The following is a 26,095-nucleotide window of genomic DNA, read 5'->3' as shown; positions in this document are numbered from 1 at the left end:
CACCAAAATAAAAGTGATTTGTTTTTTTTCGGTAGTGAATAGGCATTCTTCAACATTCTTCAGTGACACAATTCAGATTCTGCATTTTTTGAGAACTTTACACTGTGATTCTGCTATCATAATCAGTCTAATGGGTTTCATTATTTCATTATTTGTTGCATTTTAGACCATGAGTGACAGACCGTTCATCCAAAAGCTCTTCCGACCAGTGTCTCGTGAAGGCCACGTGCTTACGTTGGGAGACCTGCTGAAGGAGCTGTTTCCTGCTGCCATATGTGCGGAAGGTGAGCTGAAAATAATTCACACACATACTATTTGATAAAAACGTGTTTGCAGTTTAGACTTATCTCTCACAGGAGGTTGGAATCAAAGATGAGAGGCAAAGACATTAGAGGAAAACAAATCTTTAACATCTTGAGATTTGCAGAAGAGATGAGAATTAGGAAAAGAAAGAAAAGGACAAATCAGGGTTGCATGAATGAAATCCACAGCCAAAACAGGGGCGGTCTTGGTTTCTCCTGAGAGGAAGTAGATAAGCAGACAATAGCAGTGACAAACGGAGCACCTGCTGGCGGAGATGCCTGCATGACGGAGCACATCTGTGCTGCTTCCAGCCCAATTCAAGACCTGCTTGCTTTGTCTGAACGGGCTGGTGGTTTGGTTGAAGAGAAAGTGGCACTTTGTGCTTCTCTTTTTGTTATCGTTCTGCCTCTTCCAGATATGTGGGATTTGCTTTGATAACGGTGCAGAGCAAAGTGTTGAGATTACAGGGAAATACGTGTCTACTTACTAGTGTTGTCACGATACTGGAATTTCTAATTTCGATACGATACCTTGAAAAATATTGATATTCGATACCATTTTCGATACCATGGAGAAAAAACTGCCACAATATTAAGGGGGTAATTTTTTTAATTTAAAGATAAATGTAACAAGTCGAGAACATGCGGTATATTTTACATGAACAAAAAATGTCTTGAGGTACTGCATTTGTTGATTTATTTATTAATCTTAGTTAAATGTTAATTGAAACTAACGTTTACTAATACACGTACTAATTAAAATCCAAAGTTCTATTTGTTGATATTCTCATTTGCTTCATAACCAAAATATTTCCAGATATAGGGCCCTATGAAATCCGTTTAATTTTTCCCCAAATTCCGTTATATATTTTTTTTCATTCAATTTTTTCCATTTGAATTTTTCTGGACTCTTTTTTTTTTTTTTTGGTCAAATTAAATGCTATTAATCTAAAATCATGTCTAATTCATTAAAATCATGAAAATTATACAATTTAACATTTAATTTATTAAAAGTGTAACAAAAATGACACGTTTAGGGCCGTATGAAATGTTTTATTTTTTTCCTCATTTTCTATTTTTTTTATTGTTACCAAATTCTGTGTTTTAGCATGTCTATTATTTGAATGCATACAAACTATTTTTATTTATTCTTACAGTAGCCTTATGAAATGTGTTTTCCCCCTCAGAAATTCTGTGTTGTGTATTTAAATTTGACTGGATATCAGATGAAGGCATAAAACTATTTTAATTAATTTATATTTGAATGAATGAAAATTAAACATTTTTACATTTTTGGCAAATGAAGGGGATTTACTATTAAAATTAAATATTTTGTGATTATTTCTTTAAAAAAAATGAACAGTAGTAGTAAGTAGTAGTATTATGTACATTCTACTAAATAATAGTAATATAGCCTATTTCTGGCACACGGTCTTTAATAGGCTAAGTTAAACCGAACTTTTATTTTGACGGGTTGCCGTGAATACTTTTAAAGTTCTGTGTGTGTATGATATGACGCTAGTTTTACTCAAATTAAATGGTAAAATGCTCGTAAAGTGCCTTTCAGATCAGTTCTGGAGATATTGTTGATGAATTTATGTCCTCATTGAGACGGCAGACGCTGAAATCACCGCGAGCGCCACATTAGTAAACACAACCGCACGTGCAGCACATTCACACAGAGACGCGCAGAACATGCAGGATTCATATTTAAATCGACTTTTGCAGCTTAATATTTACAGATACTAGTCCACATCGCGATTTGATTTAAGTGTAATGACCTACTTTTGATTAATTCATCCAAACTTTGACAAATTCCGTGACATTCCGCGTTCAACTGTAAATTCCGTTTTTATGACTGGATTCCGTGCGCGTTCTCTGCATCGCGGAGATCATAGATCCCTACAGATAGCGCTCCTGCTGTGTTCTTTAACAACCAGAGCAGTCATCTTTCTATTCACTTCACGTTTGCTATTTAACCAGAGCGAAGGAGACGAGTGCGGTCACGTCTGGTGCTGGTCCACGCGCCTTTGGAGAGAAGTGAAAGTGACAGCTCGGCTAGTATCGGTGTACTAATTAATATTGGTACCGTTCAGATATTTTAGTATCGATATTTATCGAAATATCGATATTTTTGACAACACTACTACTTACTCAACCTGGGAAATACCTTTTCTGTCTCAGGATGGTCTCAAATCATTTTTGTTTATCACAGTCTTGGCTTGATTCATATCAATTACACGAGTTTAAATCTGCATTTTGTGGCTTTAAACGTGTTCTTTTATCAGCAGATGAGGTTTTCTGTTTTATGAAAGGCTTTGATGATGTCTTAATGCCACTGATTATTTACAGTACTGTTATGATTGCAATGTATTGGGAATTCCCACAAATAAAAGGCATATGCTTTAGCCAGAGTGACATGTAATGTCCGTGCCATGTTATAGCCATCTGTATGTCTCAAACACCCAGCGGATTGGAATCTATCGCTAGATATTCACCCCTTTGAGGGTAAAAATGGAGACATGCTCAAACGGTGCAGTCTCTCCTACGCTTTTCACAATAAGATAAAGATTTTATAAATCGAAACGCAATACATGATACTCTAAAAATTTCCCCATGTTCTGCTTAAGAAGTTGGTCAGAATAGTGAGAGGTTTTATAGTGAATAAGAGGGTGTGTGGTGGTATTATTTCAAAAAATGAATTGCACAGAAAACCCCCGCCCAGCAGCCCTTCATGTCAACCCACGCTGCGAGTGGGGAAACCTCCAGCTGGCCCTCCCACCTCCGTCTCACTACTCAACCTATGACAAGGCACTGAAATAGCACTTTCAGTTGCTGTCTTACCCTGGTAAAAGAAAAAGGGTCAGTGACTCAAAAATGATGAACTCTGAATACAGGCTTATGTGTTTCTAGGTAGTTTACACAATGTGTTCATGGATTTGTTTTATGTATATATATTTTTTTTTATAAACTATATATGAATGTATAAGGAAATGCATGTACATTAGGTCAGGTTTTGCAATATTTTTAAACTTTACTCTTACCTTAAAGAGATCCTTCACCCAAAAATGAAAATTGTCATAATTTACTTACTCATGTCATTCCAAACCAATAAAACATTTGTTCATCTTTGAAACACAAATTGAGATATTTTAATCAAACCTGAGAGATTTGTGTTATCCATGGAAAGTCCATTCATCCAAAACTTTGCGTTCATAAAGACATTGTAAAAGTAATGCTTAAAAAATGAGCCGTTTAATCCAAGTCTTCTGAGGAGACCTGATTGATTTATATTCTGAACAGATGTAAATTATGCTTGCATATAAACATTGATCAATGCACGTAGATGGAGCACATCAGATATGGTAAAAGGAAGCTCAACTGTTCTTATGTGGCACAAAAACAAATTTGATAAGTTCTTGCAGATCAGGCATCTGTTTACCACATGAATGCATGTAGAAAACCTTTTTATGAAGTACGCACACTCAGGGACTTTTACCAGAAAAGATTTCAGGTTTGCTTTAATTTTTTTCTTTCAAGTTTAAAGGCAGACTTTTGCTCCCATGTTGTAGAAACTATAACCTTTAATGCATTTAAAACATGTTTACATAAGTAATATAATAAAATTTGCTATGAATATCTCACATTTCTGACACAATACCATGGTGCAGTTAGTGTTACTACAGTATGTCCATGGTAAATGGTAAATGATGGTGATTTGTAGATTGAAAAGCCTTCTAACTGTATCATTTGCACAATGTTTCTCCTGTTTCTCAGCGCTGTTTCATCTCGCTGTAAACTAGTTTATTTATTTATACTTTTTTGGATATTAAAACTAATGTTTTATTGTGAATATTAGATTGAAATGAAGAATGACTGCTGTATCAGATGCAGGTAATCACACTCGTTCAGTCCATCTCTCTCTCTCGTAACACTACATAATACAGTGAGCTTTTAATACAGTGATAAGTTTTCAATGAAGCAACTCGCATTCCTTCTCTGAGGCTCAGCTGTTAAATTGTCAAACTGAAAATTGAATCCATGGCTGAAGGAAGTAGGTCTGCACAAAAATAGGGATTTTAAAGACACTCCATTGTTCTTTCTTATTTATTTACACATTCATGCCATCAAACTGTTGTATAAATGCAACATCTCACTCGTAGCAGTGCAATATGGCTGTATGTCGGCACTCTATGATTACCAGCGACACTCGGCCAGTGGCCAAAAACACAGACATATCGTACTGCTACGAGTGTGATATATTACACACACACACACACAAATACTTCATATTTAAATATGACTTGTGTATAAATATATATTACATATTTTTCTTAAGAATATACATGTAAGTGTGTGTATTTATATAATATAAATTTACACAGCGCACACACATTATGTAAGCATATTGTACTTTTTTTTAGGATGTGATTAATCACAATTAATTGATTTGACAGCCCTTTGTTTTCATGTGATGTCAGGTTACGTATTCTGTCCCTATATGATAATTGGGGGTGGGGGGTGGGCTGCACAAACTGCACAGGATGTTGTTGTAGAAACCTGTGTCAAAAGTCATGTGATAGTATTATTAAAGGGATATTTCAAATTCTTTCATTCACTAACACTCATGTCGTTCCAACCCTGTATGCATTTCATACTTCTGTCAAACACATAAAAGGTATTTCACAGAATATTGGACTCAACACAACAATATACAAAATATCTTCCTTTACTTAGGTGAACTATCCCTTTAAAAGTTTTAATCGGCAGTTTTTTACGGCCACATAATTAAAATGAATGGTGTCTTAGTGCTGGGGCAACTTTTTCCAAGCAGCTCCCTGTACTAAAATGTTTTCTCCCACTTACCTCCGACTGTTATCTGAAGCCCAGTTGGGCCATGTATAATCTTGCATAGGCACCAAGTGCAACCCTCTAGCTCAGGAATCTCCAACCATTTTTACACCATAGACGGTTATGTTTTGAAAATGTTCTTATGGACTGGCTGAAGGGTCCGCAAGATATATATTAGTGGTTCAGTGGATCATGTTGTGGTTTTTGAGACTTTTTTTGGGATAAGCAAGAAAAAAAGTATTTAAAGCACAGAGAATGAGAATGCCGAGAAGACATAATTTCATGTGCATGTATCTCAAATGCAGGGAGACGTAAAATAGAAATCAACTCTGTATTCTCGCGCTGTCTGAAACGCGTCTCTGTGAGTCAGAACAATCATTCATTTACTAATCAAACATGTCATTTAGATGAAATTGCATACAACAAATGAAGATAAAGAATAATTAGAGCAATCATTAGCATGCAATAAATAACAGTGTCAGATCTATAGACATTTTTCCCAGAACATTCTTGCGACCTGGTAGCAACTCTTTCATGGCCTGGTACTGGGTTGCAACCCGGTGGTTGGGGAACTCTGATCTAGCTCAAAGAGTAGAGTATAGCGCTAGCAATGGCTTTTATTAACAATCGTGTAGCACAGAAGATAATATGAGAATTGACTAAATTTTTTCATTACCAGCTTTGAAAGAAGTTGGTCTTGGTTGAGTGAAACACTCCAAGGTGGCAGAGGTCCAGAGCCGACCCATGCAAGGGTTTTCTGTGGGCGTTTGTCATAACTGCCAGAAGAAAGCAACTGTGTTCGATTACTATATGAGTTTGTGTTGTTTGAATTCCCCTCGCATCATTCTGAGAATTACACTGGGGACGCACCCACCTTGCACCCTTACAAACTCCACGGGGGCAGACACACACACACACAGGACTTCAAGGAATAAGTTACTATTTCTGCTCATCACACTATTACTGTGACTTCAGAATCAGGGTCAGTTGATCGTTTAGTCCTCTCTTTGAGTTGGTTTTTGTCCAGGTTGACCATTTAACAATTAAAAAAGTCAAGGTCAGAGCTGTGTTCAGGATTTTAGATATCATCAAACCCTATCATGCAAAGGATTTAAATATATATATTCCAATAGCCCTGCAGCTTAAACTGGCTTCAAGTCAGTTCCGTTATTACGTGGATGCTTTGTTCATGGAAGGATGTGTGCTTGTGTTTGAAATGGTCATCGTGTTTAGTCATTAGCTTACCGAAGCTTCGCCCTTGCTTGTTGCTTCCATGTTCTTGGTATTTGTGGGAGGAATGGATTTCAACTTTTTTTCCTGTTGAGCAAAAGACCATGTTGACTTACCCAAAAAACTAATTCACAACTGTTGCCAGCTATGAAGAACACGTACAATGAACATCTGCCAAAACGCTCATTTTGTTGATTTTATTAAATGGGCTATTATTGACCATATGGTTCATGGAAACTTTGTGTCTTATAACAATAATAAGAACAAGAAAACAACAACAATAAATTATTATTATTATTAATGACCACCACTTATCTTTAACAGACAACAGCAACATATTTATACAAATACCAAAAATACATACAAAAATGCAAAAGAAAAAAATCTATAAGTAATTTCAGAACGAAAAATAAATAAATAAAAAGCACTAATAACAAAGTACAGGAAATATAGATGGTCCTATAGTGGCAGATGCAATTTGCTATTGTAAATATATAATGTGATGATTCATATAGTGATTGTTATATATATGGGTCAGAGACGAAAAGGGGTTTTCAGTCATGCAGCTTAATACAGCTTTATTTTTTTCCCACATACATTAGAATGTGTCCAGTCTAGTTTAATTTTTTTCTGTGCAAAAATGAATGACTACCATACATTTTTACCATGTCTTACTGAAGACACCTATTAAAATGATATTCAGTGTAACCATTTATGAACCAAAATGTCTTGTCAGGTACATTTAGAACAAGAATCATTACATTACATCACGACATTAAAAGACTTTATTTAAGGATCACGGTGTAACCCCAAAAAGTAATCAATTGCAAATTAATCTTTATCAGTCTTTGCCACTATCCTTTAAACCACTAGGTTTTTATATATAGGTTTTGTGTGTGTGTGTGTATATATATATATATATATATATATATATATATATATATATATATATATATATGTGTGTATATATATATACGTATACATATATACATATATGTATATATATATATATACATACATACATACATACAGTGGTGTGAAAAAGTGTTGGCCCCTTCCTGATTTTTATTTTATTGCATGTTTGTCACACTTTAATGTTTCAGATCATCAAACGAATTTAAATATTAATCAAAGATAACACAAGTAAACACAACATGCAGTTTTTGAATGAAGTTATCAAAAGCAGATAACTCCACATTTCATGTTTTAGAGTAAAAAAAAACAAAACACACTTGTTTAATCTTTGTAATCTCCTCAGATGACAATGTAGATGCCAGACAAACGTTGTTGTTGTGATCATAGATTTATGGATGTGATTACACGCAATACACATAGCTTTTCCCTCACCATTGTAACGCACTGCTTTTTCAAGGTTCCATGAAAACGTTTCAGCTTTTATTTTCCTTTTACGCCCTAAAGAAGATATCACAGGTTCATCAAGTTCGTCAAAATTATCCATCCTTGATCACTTTGTCAGCTTTGACAAAACTCCTCTCAGCTAGCACGTCTTTTCAAAGTGAAAGTAGCCTTGTCACCTGACCTGAATACAGTGCACTGATTCACTAAAATGGACATCTCGCTTGTTGGCTTCTGCAGTAAAACATGATGCCTTGAAAGTGGACAATACAGGCTTTTTTGACAAAATGTGTTTAGGGTTCAGATCGTGCTATATGTGGAGAATAATGTGCGGCAATTTTTTGGAAAGTGGCGTTTATCGGTTTTTGCAAAAGAACTCTTCATATTATATACGTATGTATATTTGTTTTACATATATATATATATATATATATATATATATATATATATATATATATATATATATATATATATATATACGTATGTGTGTGTATGTATGTACACTGTAAAACTTTTCGTTGTAAATTTACAGTAAAATACTGGCAGCTGGGTTGCCAGCCACATACTGTATTTTTACAGTACTACTACTGTACACAACATTTACAGTTCTGTACTGTATTTACGAAATACAGTATTATACTGTTATATAACTTTTTTTTACAGTATTACACTGTGCTCTTTACAGGGAATACTGTAAATCCTGCTTTTATTTCAGTACTCTTGGATTTACAAAATTAAAAATATACTTTTTCATAACAGTATTCACAAAAAAATAGAGAAAATAATATTTTCTGAGTTTTAAAACATTTTATTTATTTTGAAGAAAAGACCAGGCAATTGCCTTATATGAATTTACTGGCTGAAATGCCAGCTGTAGTTTTTTTTTTCCTTTTTCTTTTAAATATAAAACATGTAAAATGCAATTAACAATTAGCAAGTAATTCAAAATACAGTAATCTTATTTACTTTTAAAGAATGGAAAGGTTTTTCAGAAATATATTTTTTAAAAGTCTTTCAGAAGAGAGGAAACCTGTGGGTTTACAGTACTGTTCTTTTTTTACACAACATGTCCAGTCTTCTTGTAAGTCACTTTTCCTTTCTTGGTTTTTGATGCACATGCAGGGTTGATGTTGAGAAAGCATCTAAAAGACAGAAAAGAAAAAAAGTGAACATTATGTGTATATATATATACACACACAGCATCTCACAGAAGTGAGTTCTGTGAGACAGCACAGAGAATTGCAACACTTGCGATGTGATTACATGACTACATGATAATGTTAAATATGCAATATGTCATTCAGCTCTTTAATCAACTGTATAAAATATTTGTTAAAATATACTTAAGTACTTTACAAATACTGTCAAAACAAGTTAGTGACAATTCACTCTATCATATATATATCAATGGCAAATATGCTAACCTCAGTCGCAAGGGTGCATGCCACCTCTTCCTGATACTGGAGGTTGAAATCATACAATAATACAAACAGCACTGCAAGGCCAGAGACAAAGTTGGGCTGCTCAACATTTACCGCTGGTTGCTTAGAGATTGACCTGAAAATAAAAAAAGAAAGAAAATACTTCAAATAAACTATTGTGGGTTCCATTGCAGTTCTGTTTAGTTGTCTATACATAGTTCAACTCAACATAACTGTTAAACTAAATCTGAAATATGTGCAGGGAAATCCCATTTACAGGGTTCACAACTATAGCTGTGAACTGCATAATAATAGTATCTCATGAATGCACAGTCGAGCACAAAAGACCAATGTCAGTGTCAGGATTTTCATTAAACAATATTGCATTCCCTCGGAACACTTGGAATACATGACATGTTGCATATGAACATTCTGTGATACTATTGTATCTTGATGCTGGTCACTATCACTGCCATTATATGGACAAGCGTGAGCAGGCTTTTTTTTTTTAAATTTGTATTATTCTCCTTTAGTGGTCCAAAAAACAAAGAAGGTCATAGGGCATTAGAACAACACCAGGGTGCATGGAAGCATATGGGTAGCAAAATTCAATTGAAATGCAATACGTAAAATGGTGATATATTTCAATTTACATTTTCTTATACATATGTGCAATATTTAGTGCACATATGTATTTTATTGTATATGACATAAATTTTATTTAAATTATAAAATTTACATTTGCCATTTCCTACACTAGTTTTAATACACAAATTAGAAACATATTTTAATGCTTTATAAGTTGCAAAATGGAAATTAAAATGTATTACCCAAATTGATTAGATGTTTAACATGTCCAAGCAAAAACTGTTTTTACATCATAATACCACATGATAATTGTAATTTCAGAATGCATTCTGATCCAAAGGTGCAGTAAAAAGGTAGAAAAATTGTAATTTAAAATATCTTTTATTTTTCTTAAATGCATTGACACATATATAAGACGTTTCAATTGCATTTTCATTTAATACCCCATGATGAATATAAAGTCAATGTGGATTTGAAAATGCATTCGAAATGTATTTGCAACACACCCCCGACCTGTCAATCTTTAGGCTACATCAAGGCTGGGCTTGGCAACAGGATGCACAATTGTAGAAAATATCATATGTAAATTATATAACTGAATTTCCATTTTCATTTTGCACTAAACTTTGCACATATTTAGGGTAAAATGTCAATTAAAATACAGAAATGCATTGCCATTTTGCATATTACTAACTGAATTTGAAATTATTTCAAACTGAATTTTGCTACCCATATGCTTCCATAGCGTTAATGATGACTTAATGTTCATTTTAGGGTGTACTAAACCTTTACTGTTTACTTACCAAGAATTATAGGTTGTGTTCTCTGGCAAATGTAGACACTGCTGGACATCAGATTGAGTGGTGAATACCTGAAACAATTTTTAAGACGACAGCACAACCATCACTAACAGAACCAAGACATAACAAATCACATTTATTTGCAACATTTATATTTAAGTAATCTCTACTTACATCTGCTTGAAGGGTAAGACCATCTAATTTCTGCAAGTGTGGGAGCAGCTGTAGGACCATGGAAGACATGGAAGCAATCAGGAATACTACTTTTGAAATAAGCATTAGGAACATGACTATGGATTTTCATGTGCTGGCAAAATTATAACACATTAAAAAGCACGATCATAGAACTGACATTTTTTAACATGGACTACAAATGGGAATCACTTACATTAGCACCGGATCGTCATCAGATTGTTCAGCCTGAAAAATAATAATAATAATAAAAAAATAATAATCAGAAGCAGGTCATGTGAATGTGTGTCTTATTTGCTATTTAAGTTGTTTTTGATTGTTGGATTAAAGGAAGGTGTGCATAAACATCTTAAAAGGGATAGTTCACTTTGAAATTAAAATTTGGTATCTATCAGCTTACCCCAAGGGCATCCAAGATGTAGGTGTCTTTTTTTTCTTCAGTAGATCCAATTTTGATATGTTTAGGTCAAATCGTTCTAGCTTGTCAGTCATATAATGGCAGGTATAGGTCACGGTCTCTATAAGAGGGAAAAAGAACATGCACAGAGAAATCCAAATTAAACAATTCCCCATCGTAACCACACATTGATGGCCTAAGACACGAAACGAGCGGTTTGTGTGAGAAAATGAACAGTATTTATACAGTTTTTTACCTCTTGTACACAACCATGTCCAAGTGATCTGAGTGCGCGCACGCATCCGGTGTGTGACGTGTGTGTGCGCGCTCTGGCTTAGTCCGCAAAAATAACTTTATTGCACAGATAATTAGAAAGTTATTGAACGCGGAAATATGTGAATGTTGTGAATGTGCGAATATAAAACCAATTTTACCCAAGTGAATTGCTAACTCGGGATTTAAGTTAAGTTTAACGTTCCCAAAATCAAACCATGCGTGGAAACAATGTAGAAATGTGAATGAAAAAAAGACAAGCTTACCGTATCGATACTTAGTCGAACATTAATCCATCTTCTCATGCTCCAGTCGATTAGCATCATCTCAGGCACAGGTTAGATGATTCAGATGACAAATTATCTCCGCGTCTGCTCAGGCAGCGTCGTCCATTGTTTGCTGCGTCACAGGCACTAACGCTTGAAACACGAAACGAAGCTCACAAAGCTTAAAATCTACGCACAGATTCACAAACCACTGGCTTATCTTAATAACGCGAATAATTATTTTGTTCAATTAATTCCCGCGGACGAATCTAGTTTGCCTGTAATACACTGTTCACATTTCGTCTTCTTTGGAGATCACATCACATTTGAATTGAGCGCGAAATAAATATATCCCACAATGCAATGCGTTTACAGTATGGTACTGTATTACAAATTTAGCGGGCTGAAAACAGAAAACTTCTGTATATTTACAGACATTCTGTAAAATATACAGAATGCTACTGTTTTATAAAAATACAGTATAATACTGTTAGAAAATGCCTGTAAATTTACAGTAAAGTTTTACAGTGTATGTAGCAGAAGGCAGTGTAATAAAATAGTCTTTAAGAGAAGCAGTCTATCAGCGGAAGTTAAAATCAGCTCGTAAGTGTATTTACTTGTCTCAGTATTGTACTGTTTTGCGTATCTTGTCAGTGTGTGCACTTGCTTGGCCATTTTTAGTGATTAATAGGAAAGTGGGTTCAGCTGAATTCTAGCAGTGATTTGTTAGGTATAAAAAAGGTTATTATACCGCGGCATTTGTATTTATTTAATTTTAAAATGCATTTGTCAATTTTATTTAATTTCTGTATTTTCTTAAATGGGTGTGTATAGAGTATTTACAGAGTGTTAACTTTTAGTTACTTTTTCTTATTTGTAAGTCGCTTTGGATAAAAGTGTCTGCTAAATGACTAAAAGTAAAGTAAATATATATATATATTAGGGGTGGGAATCTTCAGGCACTTCATGATCCGATCCGATCGCGATTCTGGGAGTCACGATCCGATTCCAAAACGATTCTTGATCTACATTTTTTCCCCAATTAATTCTTCTGCTGTGCAAATACATCTTTACAACTTTACATTTTAACCAAAATTGGAGTTTCTGTTAGAGATCGAACGATATATTGATTTACCGATATTTTTCCCGATATTTAAGCACTTTCCATAATCGGATATCGGTTTTGTAATATCGGATTCACCGATAAACACCGCCATCTTGTGGGTGTTTTGAGAATTGTGCGCAGGATCGCAATTGCAGCGCATCTGAGGGGAGACGAGACAACAACAACGGCGTGCAAGTACTTGATTTGCTGTAGTTAGTAAACTATTTAATATTACAGTCATTAATGCACAAATTAGATGTATTACATAAATGCCTGATATGTAGTTTATGCAACTTGGCTCTAAGAAATATGATAAATAAGATACTCTGTCAAGCCCTGTCCCTATAAAGATATAACTTTGCCTGAAATAACACAGCCATGAATTAGCACATGTTGGAAATAAAAGCGCTGAATTGAATTATCTCTCTGTGGTCTATTAGTCTCGTGAAGTCGGAGTCACGTAGATAATCCGTCAAGTCCTCTCCAAATAAAGACGTAACTTTGCATGAATTAAATAATACAGCCATGAATGATTGCATGTTGGAAATAAAAGCATTGAATTTAATTCTCTCTCTGTTGTCTATATGCTCATCATTAGTCTCGTGAAGACGATTGCAGTTCACTCAGCGGTTGATGCTCAAGAAATGCTCAGCACGGCCACTGCATGTAACTTTTAACAAGATTCACTTTTTTGAAGCACCCTAAATTGTATTAACGATTACTATATAACCATTATTTAGTTTATAAACATCTAAATTAATACAACTCTATGGAAATTCTCTGCAATCGATCGCAGTTTGAGTAGCCTATAGTTGTGTGTAAATGCATAGATAAACCGCGCTGTCAGCAGCATAATTTAGAGCATGCCAGTTGAGAAATGCAATAAAATACAATGCTTGTTATATTCCAATATTCCAGAGAATATTATTCAGTGAATTAACATTATCCAGTGAATTATTCTTCACTCTTTAGCCTATTAAACAGCTTATAAACCTACTAAAACTGTAGTTAAAAATGAAGTTGATATGACTCCGGTCCTTTATTTATTTTCTCCATTTGAAAACATTAGACATTCTACGTTTATTTAGCTTACTGCTAATATTAGTGTTGCTGCTAAAGCTTTTTATAAATAAAATGTTTTTTATTGTTGTAATACGAAGATTAAATTTACTATGACAGGGCTCTAGACTGCGACCAAAATGGTATTTTTTTGCGAGTTAAAATTTGACGTGGTCGCATTTGTACGAGTGCATGGTCTGCGCTGCTCCAACGCCTCTGCTTCATACAGCGCGCGCTGCCAGCCGCAGCACATTATAGCAGGAGTCAGATTTCACTGATCACGTGAAGAGAGGTGCTTTCAGCGCGAGCGCGTCGAGGGTAGAGCCTGGTTTATACTCGCCGCGTCAGCGTGAAGGTGCGCGTCGCGGACGGAGCGCAACGGAGGATTTTGTTTTCAAACTGTAAAAGACCGCTTCTTAAACCAGAGAAGGTGAACATGCTGGTGTTCTTGTAGAAAAAACATGCAAGTCCTGTCAGCGACAGCCAGTTTAGTTTTACTTTTCTTTTTGTTTTCGTTTTGAAAAGCTTGTTATCTTTGCTGTTTACCCCACGTTATGCTATGGAGGCTTTCCTTAATTTTTTTATATTTTTATTATTTGATTCCTCAGTGTTTGCTAAGCATTCTGTAATTTATTAGACGTATATAATACAGCATGTGATGTGTCCTGCCATGCCTCGTCTTATTCGTTTTTGTTGATAAATGTTATGTAAGCTAGTTTGTCATTGTCAGCGTACTGTTTTATTGTTGTTGTGCTTTTTAATTAAGAATAACAATGAATCCATCTTTTGTTTTAGTCTTAAAAAGTGAAAGGTGTAGATATAAGCAAAACAGACAATGATCTTTTCTTGTAAAATGTGACACCAAGATCGCAAATTTGAAAGTGAAAGCGCACGAAAAAAGGAATTCCTGATCACAAAATTTAAATCACAAATAATACTGATAAAAAAAGAACGATATAAATAAACTATGATAAAAGTTCATCAGCATGCATTGATTAATCAAATGTTGTAGCAAAAAAAAAAAAAAAACAACCCAAAAAACAAACAAATTGCAACCAAATGATGTGCTCGTGAGACCAACTGAGAAAGTTAGTCGCAAAAGTGAGATCAGTGGGAAGAATGAGTCTAGAGCCCTGCATGAAAGACTGCTAATTCTCAAAACATTTTTTGTTAAGATGACTGAAAGGAGGAAAAACCAAAGTGAAGTATGGACTTACTTCACGCAGTCATTTATTTACTTTATAACAGTAAATAAATATCGGCTCTGCATATCGGTTATCGGGCACATAAACATGCAAATAATTGGTACCGGTATCGGTTATAAAAAAAAATCAATATCGGTCGATCACTAGTTTCTGTGCTTTTTGTTTATAGTTGGAATCTCTGTGTGTCAGTACTGCCATTTTAAAAGTAGGGGTGTAAATCTTGGTTTCATTATTCAATTCAATTACGATTATCATCAACTCAGTATCACGGTGCGTCACATTCTCAGTTTTCAATAATATTACTATTATTATATTATGCCGTTTGACTATTGCTGATGAGATCATAGACCGTGGCAGCTTTAACAGGTTGCATTCAGACTAATGCCCAGATCTATTTCGATATATCAGATGTTTTGTCCTGCTCTGAAAACATAACTGACTGTGTGTTCATCAATTTTGTACAAAAGTATTCGAAAATGCAAGTGCATTTAACTGCAGCCGGAATTGAGCTTCAACAAACAAACAAACCCAATTTTAAATGTTCTAAGTCACTTTTTGAGTAAAAAGGGTCTATGCGAGAAGGCGTCAACCTTCACATTCACACCTGAGACAAAGGCCCGCATAATGAGCTTCATAATGAGCTTCATAATGAGCCATTCAGGCAGGTATGTGACTGAGAGGGAAGAGTTACAAGAAAGAATATGAGGACAAAATAAATTTAAATATTTTTTTTGTTTGTAGTTTATTAAGAATATATTTAGCTATCACACAAAATAACTTGAGATTCACTTGTGAGTGCAGTTAAACATTTTATTAGGATCAATCAAAGCTGACTTTTTAGCATCATTACTCCAGTCACACAATGCTTCAGAAATCATTCTAATATTCTGATTTGCTGCTAAAAAACAAATCAAAACATTTTTTATTATTATTATTATTATTATGTTGAAAAGTTAAAAAAAATTTGATGAATAGAAAGTTCAGAAGAACAGCATCGTTTGTAACATGATACATGTCTTTATCATCACTTGTGTGCTAAATTAAATAAAAGTTTTAATTTCTATATATACTAACTCCAAGCTTTCGAAACGGGCATTTTCAAAGTGTATATAGTTTATGTGCTCTGAAGGGGAAAAACAAACAAACACACATTTTGAAATTCTGGGTTACTTCTCTCAGCAGATCTTCTTCCAGAAACAGAAAGTAGCCGGGATGAACTTGTTTGTTTACGCAGAGGCGATGTGAGCGTTTACATTTGCGCGCGCCTCACGTGGATGTTTGTATGTGAAAGGTGCGAGCGGCGCATGGGCGTGACCGCAATACATATGAGTTGAGACGGGAAAACTGGACATCGCGTTGTTTTCATACGGATCACTTTAACATAGAATATGTGTTTTGGACGTGACTTACTTCATTTAAAAGTAGACATTTCAAGCTTTCTATTCATATATTTCTCATGTATTTGAGGCGAGTATTCGCGGTGATTAATGTTGTTTTATTTACGTGTCTGTGAAGAGAGGTGACAGAGACAGAGCCGGCAGAGAACGCACCCTGTTTATTTTCTCTATTTTTTAAAAAGCACATAATTTTGTTGTTATTATGACTATACACAAATAAATGATTAGTGTTGTATTACCTTAATTATATATGTCTGCACTATGTCTATATTTTCTCCACTGAAGCTCCTGACACCACGACAAATTCCTTGTGTGTGTAAACACACTTGGCAATAAAGCTCTTTCTGATGAAAAGACAAATTCTCTTTCTGACAGCAGGTGGCGCTTATAGAACAGCAATAGCAATATGTCGTTTCCACTGCTGTAAACAGCTCCGCGCTTATAAACACTTTTTTAATACTGTATGTATTTTACAGAGGTAAGAGGAAAAGAAAATGCCATCAAAACTTTTCTGAAGACAGTTCTCCTCAGAAATACATTCATAATAACCCCCCCCCCCCCCCCCTCCCAATTCAATATTTATGGTTTTCAAGATAATGGATATAACTGATACGACACATTCCCTGTTTTTAATATCTGAAGAATTAATGCAACAGGACACAGCTGATCACTTAGAAAGACCTGTGAGGCAACTGCTCCAATACTTATGCTCACATCAGATAGAGGGATGAAACTCTAAAAGTGCTGAACTTCTTATTAGCTGGTAAAACATCTGTGTGTTGAAATGGCTAATAATAAAATGTGACATTCTGTAGTTTTGTCTCATATTCATCTTTTAATCTTATTTGTAAATGTCTTGACTCCACAGCCAACAGAGCAATTTTGTCTTTACTGTTCCAATACTTATGGAGGGCACTGTGTGTGTATGTGTATATATATATATATATATATATATATATATATATATATAAAAACAGGATATGTAGTTAAGTTTAAGCATTTTCTCCAAGCATTTTCTTTAGTTTAGGTGAAGGTTCAGAGATTTACTTGTTTCATGCAGCAATAGAAAAATACTTGTATTTTTGACCTTATTGACAGCTATGCCTAATGAAAGCGCAAATGATGCATGAATCTAGTTAAAGATAATTGAGCTGACAGCGGTCAGAGGGAAAGCTGAGGCCATGCCTTTTTGAGCACTCATTTAATAAACAAAAGAATGCATTATTATGAGAAGTTCCTTCCTGCGCCCATGTTTTCTGTGTCCCCAACCTCTCCAGCCCTGAGCTACAGCTCATCAGACGCATGATAAATGGAATAAGTTGAGTAGACATGATGAATTGCTTTTGTGTGAGTTTGAGAGCGAGTTTACTGGTGCGTTTTGTGTCCTACTGTGAAACTTTAGGATTCTTCATGGGGAGATTCATTCAGGGAGATACGGTGTTGTTTATCTGAAAGTTTTTAAAGGCCAAAAAGCAACTGCTTTCTGTATGTGCTTTTATGCAAATGATCTGGTAGGTCATGATGCAGTGCAGTAGTGTGAGAAGGTCATCAAGCGCACATGCTGATGGCTGAACCATCACTTGCTGTCAAACTGAAACTCCTTCCCTCCAACTGCATTAGCCATTTAACCTCCTTGGGTCAACAGGGTAATGTTACTGCCTGTAGCGTTTCCTTCAATTTTCCAGTCGTATGTAACTAGCTACACAGCGTGAACTTGGTCAATTTGTTCTGTGCAGGAGATGATAAAGTAGTGGAGAATAGAACTAATTATCATGCTGTGTTTCCTCTAACAATAGAACCTCTCACAAGATCTGGTCATGTATTTTCCACATTTCATGGAATAACAATTTTAAAATGTCAAAAATAAATAAATAAATTAAAATAAAGTAAAATAAATAAATAAATACTTGGATATATTTGTGACCCCGGACCATAAAACCAGTCATAAGTGTACATTTTTTAAAATCGAGATTTATACATCATCTTTCCATTGATGTATGGTTTGTTATGATAGGACAATATTTGGCCGAGATGCAACTATTTGAAAATCTGGAATCTGAGGGTGTAAAAAAAAAAAAATCTAAATACTGAGAAAATCGCCTTTAAAGTTGTCCAAATGAAGTTCTTAGCAATGCATATTACTAATCAAAAATTAAGTTTTGATATATTTACGGTAGGAAGTTTACAAAATATTTTCATGGAACATGATCTTTACTTAATATCCTAATGGTCTTTAGCATAAAAGAAAAATCTATAATTTTTCCATCCATCCATCCATCCATCCATCCATCCATCCATCCATCCATCCATCCATCCATCCATCCATCCATCCATCCATCCAATCCATCCATTCCATCCATCCATCCATCCATCCATCCATCCATCCATCCATCCATCCATCCATCCATCCATCCATCCATCCATCCATCCATCCATCCATCCATCCATCCATCCATCCATCCATCCATCCATCCATCCATCCATCCATCCATCCATCCATCCATCCATCCATCCATCCATCCATCCATCCATCCAAAAATTAAATGGAACTGTGGAATGTGAAGAAAAAGTCTTCAAAATACATGGGAACTCTTTGATTGAGTCTGAAGAGCTGCAGTCTATGGAAAGGGTGGCTACTTTAAAGAAACATTTCTCCTCATATCTAAAATTGCCATATTTCATGGATATCTAAAAAAAAAAAAAAAAAGTTTCAGTAGGTGTGCCCAAACTTTTGACTGGTTATGAATCTTTCAAATACTGTAACATCTTAGGAACTAGACATTCCAAACGTACCAGTCCAAAACCAAGATCATTTTGCACTTGCTGTGTAAGTAATAAAATTTAATACTTAACATATATTAATATACATATATTATGTTTGCGTGGCTTTGTAATGCTCCTGGAGTATCCAATCATGTAATTAGTGCCAATAGCGATTAGATGTTACACATACCAGCGATGTTTCGTGCCTTTGACCACTTCTTGGGCACAAGTCTCCCATCAAAATGTTTTATGTTCATTTTCTAGGGTGTATTATAAATTATGGTGACTGGGTTTCATTTTAAAGGGATAGTTCACCTAAAAATGAAAATTCTTTCATTACTCACCCTCATGTCGTTCTAAACCTGTAAGACCTTTGTTCATCTTCAGAACACAAATAAAGATGTTTTTGATCAAATCACAGAGCTTTTTGCCCCTTTATAGACAGCAACACAACTACCTTGTTCAAGTCCCAGAAAGGTAGGAAAAAAAGGAGACTGACATGGAAGAGAAGAAATTGTTGAATAAAGTCAATATTTTTGTTTACTTTGCGCATAAGTATTCTCGTAGCTTCATAACATTACTGCTGAACCACTGATGTTACATGGACTATTTTAACAATGTCCTTACTACCTTTCTGAGTCTTGAATGTGGTAGTTGCTTTACTGTGTATGGAGGGTCAGAAAGCTCTTGGATTTCATCAAAAATATCTTAATTTGTCTTCCAAAGATGAATGAAGGTCTTACAGGTTTGGAACGACATGAGGGTGAGTAATTAATGACAGAATTTTCATTTTGGGTTAACTATCCCTTTAACATTTTCTTGAATACCATTGATCAGTATAAATGTTAACAAAGATTTATTCCACAAACAAAAAAAAAAAATACTTTTACAGTTATGTTGTCATAATGCAAGCATTTACATTTTGCAGAATTTAACAGAACGTGGGCATATACAGTGCACTCCATAAGTATTGGAACAGTAAAGACAAAATTGCTCTGTTGGCTGTGGAGTCAAGACATGTGCAAATATGATTAAAAGATGAATATGAGACAAAACTACAGAATGTCACATTTTATTATTAGCCGTTTCAACACATACATGTTTTACCAAATAAAAAGAACAGCACTTTTAGAGTTCATCCCACTCATCGACGAGCATAAGTATTGGGACAGTTGAACATAAGGCAGATATAAAACATTAAAAGCTATTATTTAGTTGCAGATCCCTTGCACACAATCACAGCAGTGAGTCTGTGACCCATAGACATCACCAGACTCTTGGTCTCATCCTTTGAAATACTTTTCCCAGCCTTTAATGCAGCCAGTTCCAATTGTTGCTTGTTTTGGGGAGTTTCTGCCTTTACTCTCCTCTCCAGCTGGTGAAATTAATGTTCAATCAGATTTAAATCTGGAGATTGACTTGGGCAATCTAAGACTTTCCATTTCTTAGCCCTTATAAATTCCTTGACTGAACTGCAGGGTGTTTTGGGTCATTGTCCTGATGCAATATGAAGCACTTCCCAATGACTCTGGTGGCATTTTCTTGAATATTGGTAGGCAAGATGGTTTTGTACCCTTCCAAATTCATTCTGCTACTGTGATCATACATTAAGTCATCAGTAAAGTTGAGTGGGCTTGTTCCAGAGACAGCCATGCATACCCATGCCATGACACCACCTCCACCATGCTTTACAGATGAGGCTGTATGCTTGGGATCATTGCAGTTCCCTTTTTTTTTCTCTGCATTTTTGCTTTCCCATCACTTAGCTAAAGGTTCATCTTTGTCTCATCCGTCCATAAACACAGTTGCAGAACTCTTCTGGCTCACCTTTGTGCTTTTTTGCAAACTCTAATCTTGCCTTTCTATTTTCGGTGCTGGTCAGAGGTTTGCATCTTGCTGTGTAGCTTCTGTAATTCTATGTCAAAGTCTCCTGAGGACAGTAGATTGTCAGAGCATCACCCCAGCTTTCTGGAAGTTGTTGGTGATTTAACAGACACGTCTTTTAGGATTCATTTTCACAGCTTTTATGATTTGTCTGTCATCAGCTACTGTTGTTTTCTCAGCCGATCAGGTCGTTGTTGGTTGCTGGTGGTTTCCAAACTCTTGATTTCTCCATGCCCTTTGTTTTTGCGAGAGCTCTAATTGACTTCCTCTTTTTTTTTAGCATCCAAATTGCTTGCTTTTCTCTCAAAGTCAGCTCCCTCATCTTCATCCTGGTTTGTGTGTGTCATCATCGAATGCAAGATTCAGAATACAGAAGTAATGGATATAACTGATACGACACATTCTCTGCTTTTAATATCTGAAGAATTAATGCAACAGGACACAGCTGATCACTTAGAAAGACCTGATATGTGATCTGTGTTTAGAAGCATGTCGTTCGTATGACATGCAGACCTAAAGAGATCATGCTCTTGAGCAAAATAAGCAAACTAGATTACAGTATATCTTTCATTCTATATACTGTACATGCAGATTTCATTGTGTCTTTTAGTTTGTCAAGAAAATAAAAGGTGGTGGAACCTGGGAGTATGACATAAGAGGGATCGTGCGATTGAATGAAATATCTGTAAATATAAAAAAACAATGAAAAACAAAATATCAAAGTTATTCTCAGTTGCCATGTTGTTATTTAAAGCAATAATCTGACATTGATTGTCGAGTTGATTAATTGAGAAGTTATTTCACCACCTACATTTCATCATTAACAGTTGTGTTGTTAAACCAACATGTTTGGAACGACACAGTTTCTGCACTTTTGGGCAACGGTTGTGTGTTTAGACCATTAGACCACAAGAAAGCGCCACTGTGTGACAAGTTTTAACATGTACCATAAAACATAACTTTTTTATTTTTTTTACGTGACTTAAATAGTACTTCCCTTGATGCTCAGTTGTGACCTTTTCTCTCTTTCACTCTCATTCCAGATGAGCCAAAGCGATTCCAGGTTATGATTCACGGCATTGAACCACTGCTGGAAACACCCATCCAGTGGTTGAGCGAACACTTGAGCCACCCAGACAACTTTCTCCACATCAGCATCATCCCAGCACCAAGTGACTGATTCCAGAGGATCCAGTTGTCCGTTGATGGAGAATTAGGGATAAAAGATCTGCAGAGACGTTCTGATGGCACACCATTTCTTCCTGTTTTCTCATTCTCATCCCTGCAGTGGCCTTATCGAGTGATGGTCATCAAACAACAGAATCCTGTGCACTTCACATGAAGACGCTCTCGAAGCGACTTGGTTTATTTCGAGCTCTCAGATGGGTCCCGTGTTCTTACTGCCTTTAAAATTCATACATTTGCACAAGCTTGATGTGATTGTACTCCCACGTTAACTCCTTGACACTCCCGTTCCAACTCTCTAATTTGTGAGTAACATATGCTTAGACTCTCAGATCTGTTAATTATTAGGAGGAATCCTGTTTGGTGTTTAATGAGGCCACTAAACTGCTGTACGTACTACACGACCGCCATGGGGCTTGATTATCAACGTTTTATGGATGCATCCAGGTCAGATGAGGTGTAAAATGAAGATGGAATTCTTGCATAAAAACTAAAGCAGAAAAAACGATGACTATGGGATTCGAGGGAAAAATATCGGTGACTTCATTCACTGGATTATATGCGTCAATGTCTGGTTTTGGCAGCTGTGTAGGAGGTCACACAGCTCAGTGGAGGTGATGATGCCCAAGCTGATTAGTCACAGTCCCACAGTCACATGTTAGTGGGATATAGCACAAACGAAGCTCTCTTTCCCGGACACTGTTAAAGATATGGTTTACTTTCTAATTTTCGTTTTTTTAATCCCTTTAAAACACATATTTGATCTTTGAAATGGTATGTATCATATAAAACATAAGTCAGAGGCCATATAAATGCATTATCATATCGCACTGTTTCCAACAAATTAACCTTACAGTATTTTTTTCCCTCACTTATTTACAACCTGTAGGCAGACTGGCTGTCTGTGTTTAGGGGGTAGTGGGGACTGTAGATCAGTGCTGCAGACGACACACAGCTGAGAGTCATTATTCGTTTAGAGGAATCGGTGAGTGTTTAACCCCAGACCGAGACAGAGAGACAGCGGGCAAAACCGCAGAGCTTACGCCACCACCAGGCGACTTCTCGGCAGACTGTTCTTGAGACAATGCTGTTTCTGTACAAACTTTCAGATGTTTATATCATTCCTTGTTTGACTGAATAATTACAGAAATAAAGATGCTGCAACTCCTCACTACTAATAACACGGTTAAAATGATAATAATATGGTTCAAATGTGCATTTTCTTGCGTTATTTTAATTCCGGTGATTGCTTTTCGGTCTTTGCTAGATTAATTCAAAATGCATTTAATTAAAATAATATTTTATAGCAATGCAGTGTTTGGTTGTTCTTTCATTTTTCAGAATGAAATGAAAATTCACGCTACAGTATGTATTCTGTAAAATTCATATTATTGTAAACAATTCAGCTGTTTTTTTTTTTTTTACTTCTACCTCATAATTTTGTATCAAAATGTGATAATCGTCCAGTAATATGTCACTTATCCAATCATTTAGTCTGCTTAAATCCCACCCCTACAATTGACAACAAGCCCAAATTCAGATTAGTTTTTAATTATGTTTAACTTGCATGCACAATATCTTGTTTCCACATACATCCTGTTCATTAGTCACAGTGAAAATGGACAGTTTGGCTGAGTGCCTTGTATTGTGGGATGCTTGTACACTGTTGTATACTTCACTGTTTGACAAATGTTGTTCTACATGCTGTTCTACAGAGGTTTGATTCTTTGCATTCCAGATTGTTTGTGATACTGATGCTGAAATTTGAGTCTGTAGATTACCAAAATGTATGATAATAATACTCAAGATCTAAAGGGTTGCAAAACAATAGCTCTGAATTGATCATTTTTTTGTATTGTTCATAATCTCCTGTGTATCTAGTTTCTCCCGTGTTTTTTTAAACCTAGAATTCAGTCTCATTCAGTGTCGTGGTCTTCAGCTGGGGGCAGGGCTGAGTGCCATTAGTTTTCTCAGGCACAGGAAGAAGGCTGGGTAGGCGGCAGAGTGGACATCAAAGTGAAGCCGAGCACTCTTCATGTGTTCATTAAATAAAGAACTATCCTAGGCCCGCTCGCTGATTCCAGTAAACCCGTCACTTAAAAGATCAGAGGAGCCACTCTCCTCCTCTACGTCTTCCTCTGTCATCTCTCCTTCAGACATTTGTTCTGATGCATGTCTTAAGAGCAGTAAAAACAGTACTGATTTTTTTTTAAACTAATTTCTTAATTTCCTTAATTTCTTGGTTTCCTCCATGGGACGTAGGTGCAGACTTGACCGTTTTAGGTAGTGAGCCCTCTTTGAAGTTAATTTAATGAGGAAGTGGACAGGGTTCATGTCTCTTTCAGCTCTCTCTTATGTGTTCACCCAGTTTTACAGACTTTATCCACATTACTCTTGTGTCGTCCACTCGAAGGCCATAACTCAGTCAGGCCCTGTTAAGTTATATGAGGTGTCAGAAGACAACTTTCCCCTCTGTCCGATCAGAACGGCCTTGTCGTACTCAGAATACACCTGGAACTGAGTGGAGGGAGGGGTGTGATCTCCGAGGAACAGACAACAAAACTCTCTCTTCTCTAACATGAGCTGCCCTCTCATTTTCTTCAGACCCCCTTCACCCTCTCGCTCACATAGAGCCAACCTGTCATTAACCTCGGCTCCTAATGGACAGGTGCTGATGGACCCGAAGGTGATGTGATCATTTAAGGGACAATGATGATGACCCCCCACACCACCACATAATTCTTTTCTATTACTTTTTTGGTACATGTACTACATGTTTTTTGTTCACACTGGTTATGTAAAGGAAAATATGGTAATTTGTTTTACAAAAGACTTTTCTTAACATTTAGCTGACATGTTTTTATCCATTTATTAATGTTTTTGTTTTCCAATTGTCACTGAAACCACATTGACAAAAAAGCAAAATCCATTTGAAAGCATCAATCAAACTTCTTATAGATTTTTTAAACTTAAAAAGGCTTATTGGGAAAACATCTATGGTGACATTTCTACAAAATGACGTTACTTTGCTTGTTGCAGGCTTTGCGACACTCAAAGTGAACTGTGGCGTTAAAAGCATGTTCAGTTCAACATTTTATTACATAAATTTTATGCTCCACGGCAGTTTGAAAATGAAATGTCTGGTGAGCGACGCTAAAAGGCTAATATTCAATCGTGTTTGAAAATAAGGAACCATTTTGTTAAATGAAAATATGAGATAAAACAAGTACTGAAGACATGCCGTTTTAGCTTGCTTCTACAAGTTTATTTTTTAGCTCTTTTAATGTGACTCGTGTGTCATGGGATTCGCAGCCGAGCGCTACACATCGCACTGCTGTACAGGGTGAGCTACTGAGCAAGTTTTCTACATCAGAAAAGCCGCATATACACAGCATAGTTACGTGATGCAGACATCAAAATGTATTAGTTTACAAATCGTGCATGATGAAAGTGTTTTGTAGTCATATTGTGAAGGTTAGCACGTTTTAAGTCTTTATTAATATTTTCTGCACCCTGCCACTATCATTCATTTAAGGTGGAATAAGTTTTTGGAGTTTTTCCCAAACAATTAGGTAGATGCTTAGTTTTCCAATAAGCATATTTACTTTTTATTTGTATCCGTTTATAGGTTTAAACAGTATTACCACGTCAGTAGATTCCGACTTGCTTTTCTGTCCATTCACTTTTGTCGATGTTCTGACAACAAGCTTGTTTCTCCTTTTAGCTTCAGTGATTCAGACATCATCTTACTGCAGGAAATGAAGAAAGCCAATTATCATATAATCCACATGCTCACATGGGGCCTATAAATTTACAATTTG

At 35.7% G+C, this 26,095-nt stretch overlaps 1 protein-coding gene across 1 annotated transcript in view; it reads left to right on the top strand.

The window, feature by feature from the left end:
• LOC306877522 (autophagy protein 5-like) overlaps nt 1-24,113 on the top strand; it is a 34,109-nt gene extending 9,996 nt beyond the window's left edge. Inside the window, exons 7-8 of the mRNA XM_079429315.1 lie at nt 167-284; nt 22,133-24,113. Of these exons, the coding sequence (XP_079285441.1) occupies nt 167-284; nt 22,133-22,269 (255 nt within the window). The 3' untranslated portion in view covers nt 22,270-24,113. The remainder of the gene's footprint in view (nt 1-166; nt 285-22,132) is intronic.
• Nucleotides 24,114-26,095: the final 1,982 nt, after the last annotated feature.

Source organism: Barbus barbus, assembly GCF_936440315.1.
Source record: "Barbus barbus genome assembly, chromosome: 12".
In the NCBI taxonomy this organism is placed as follows: Eukaryota; Metazoa; Chordata; class Actinopteri; order Cypriniformes; family Cyprinidae; genus Barbus; species Barbus barbus.
This window is presented reverse-complemented; position numbering and strand designations above follow the sequence as displayed.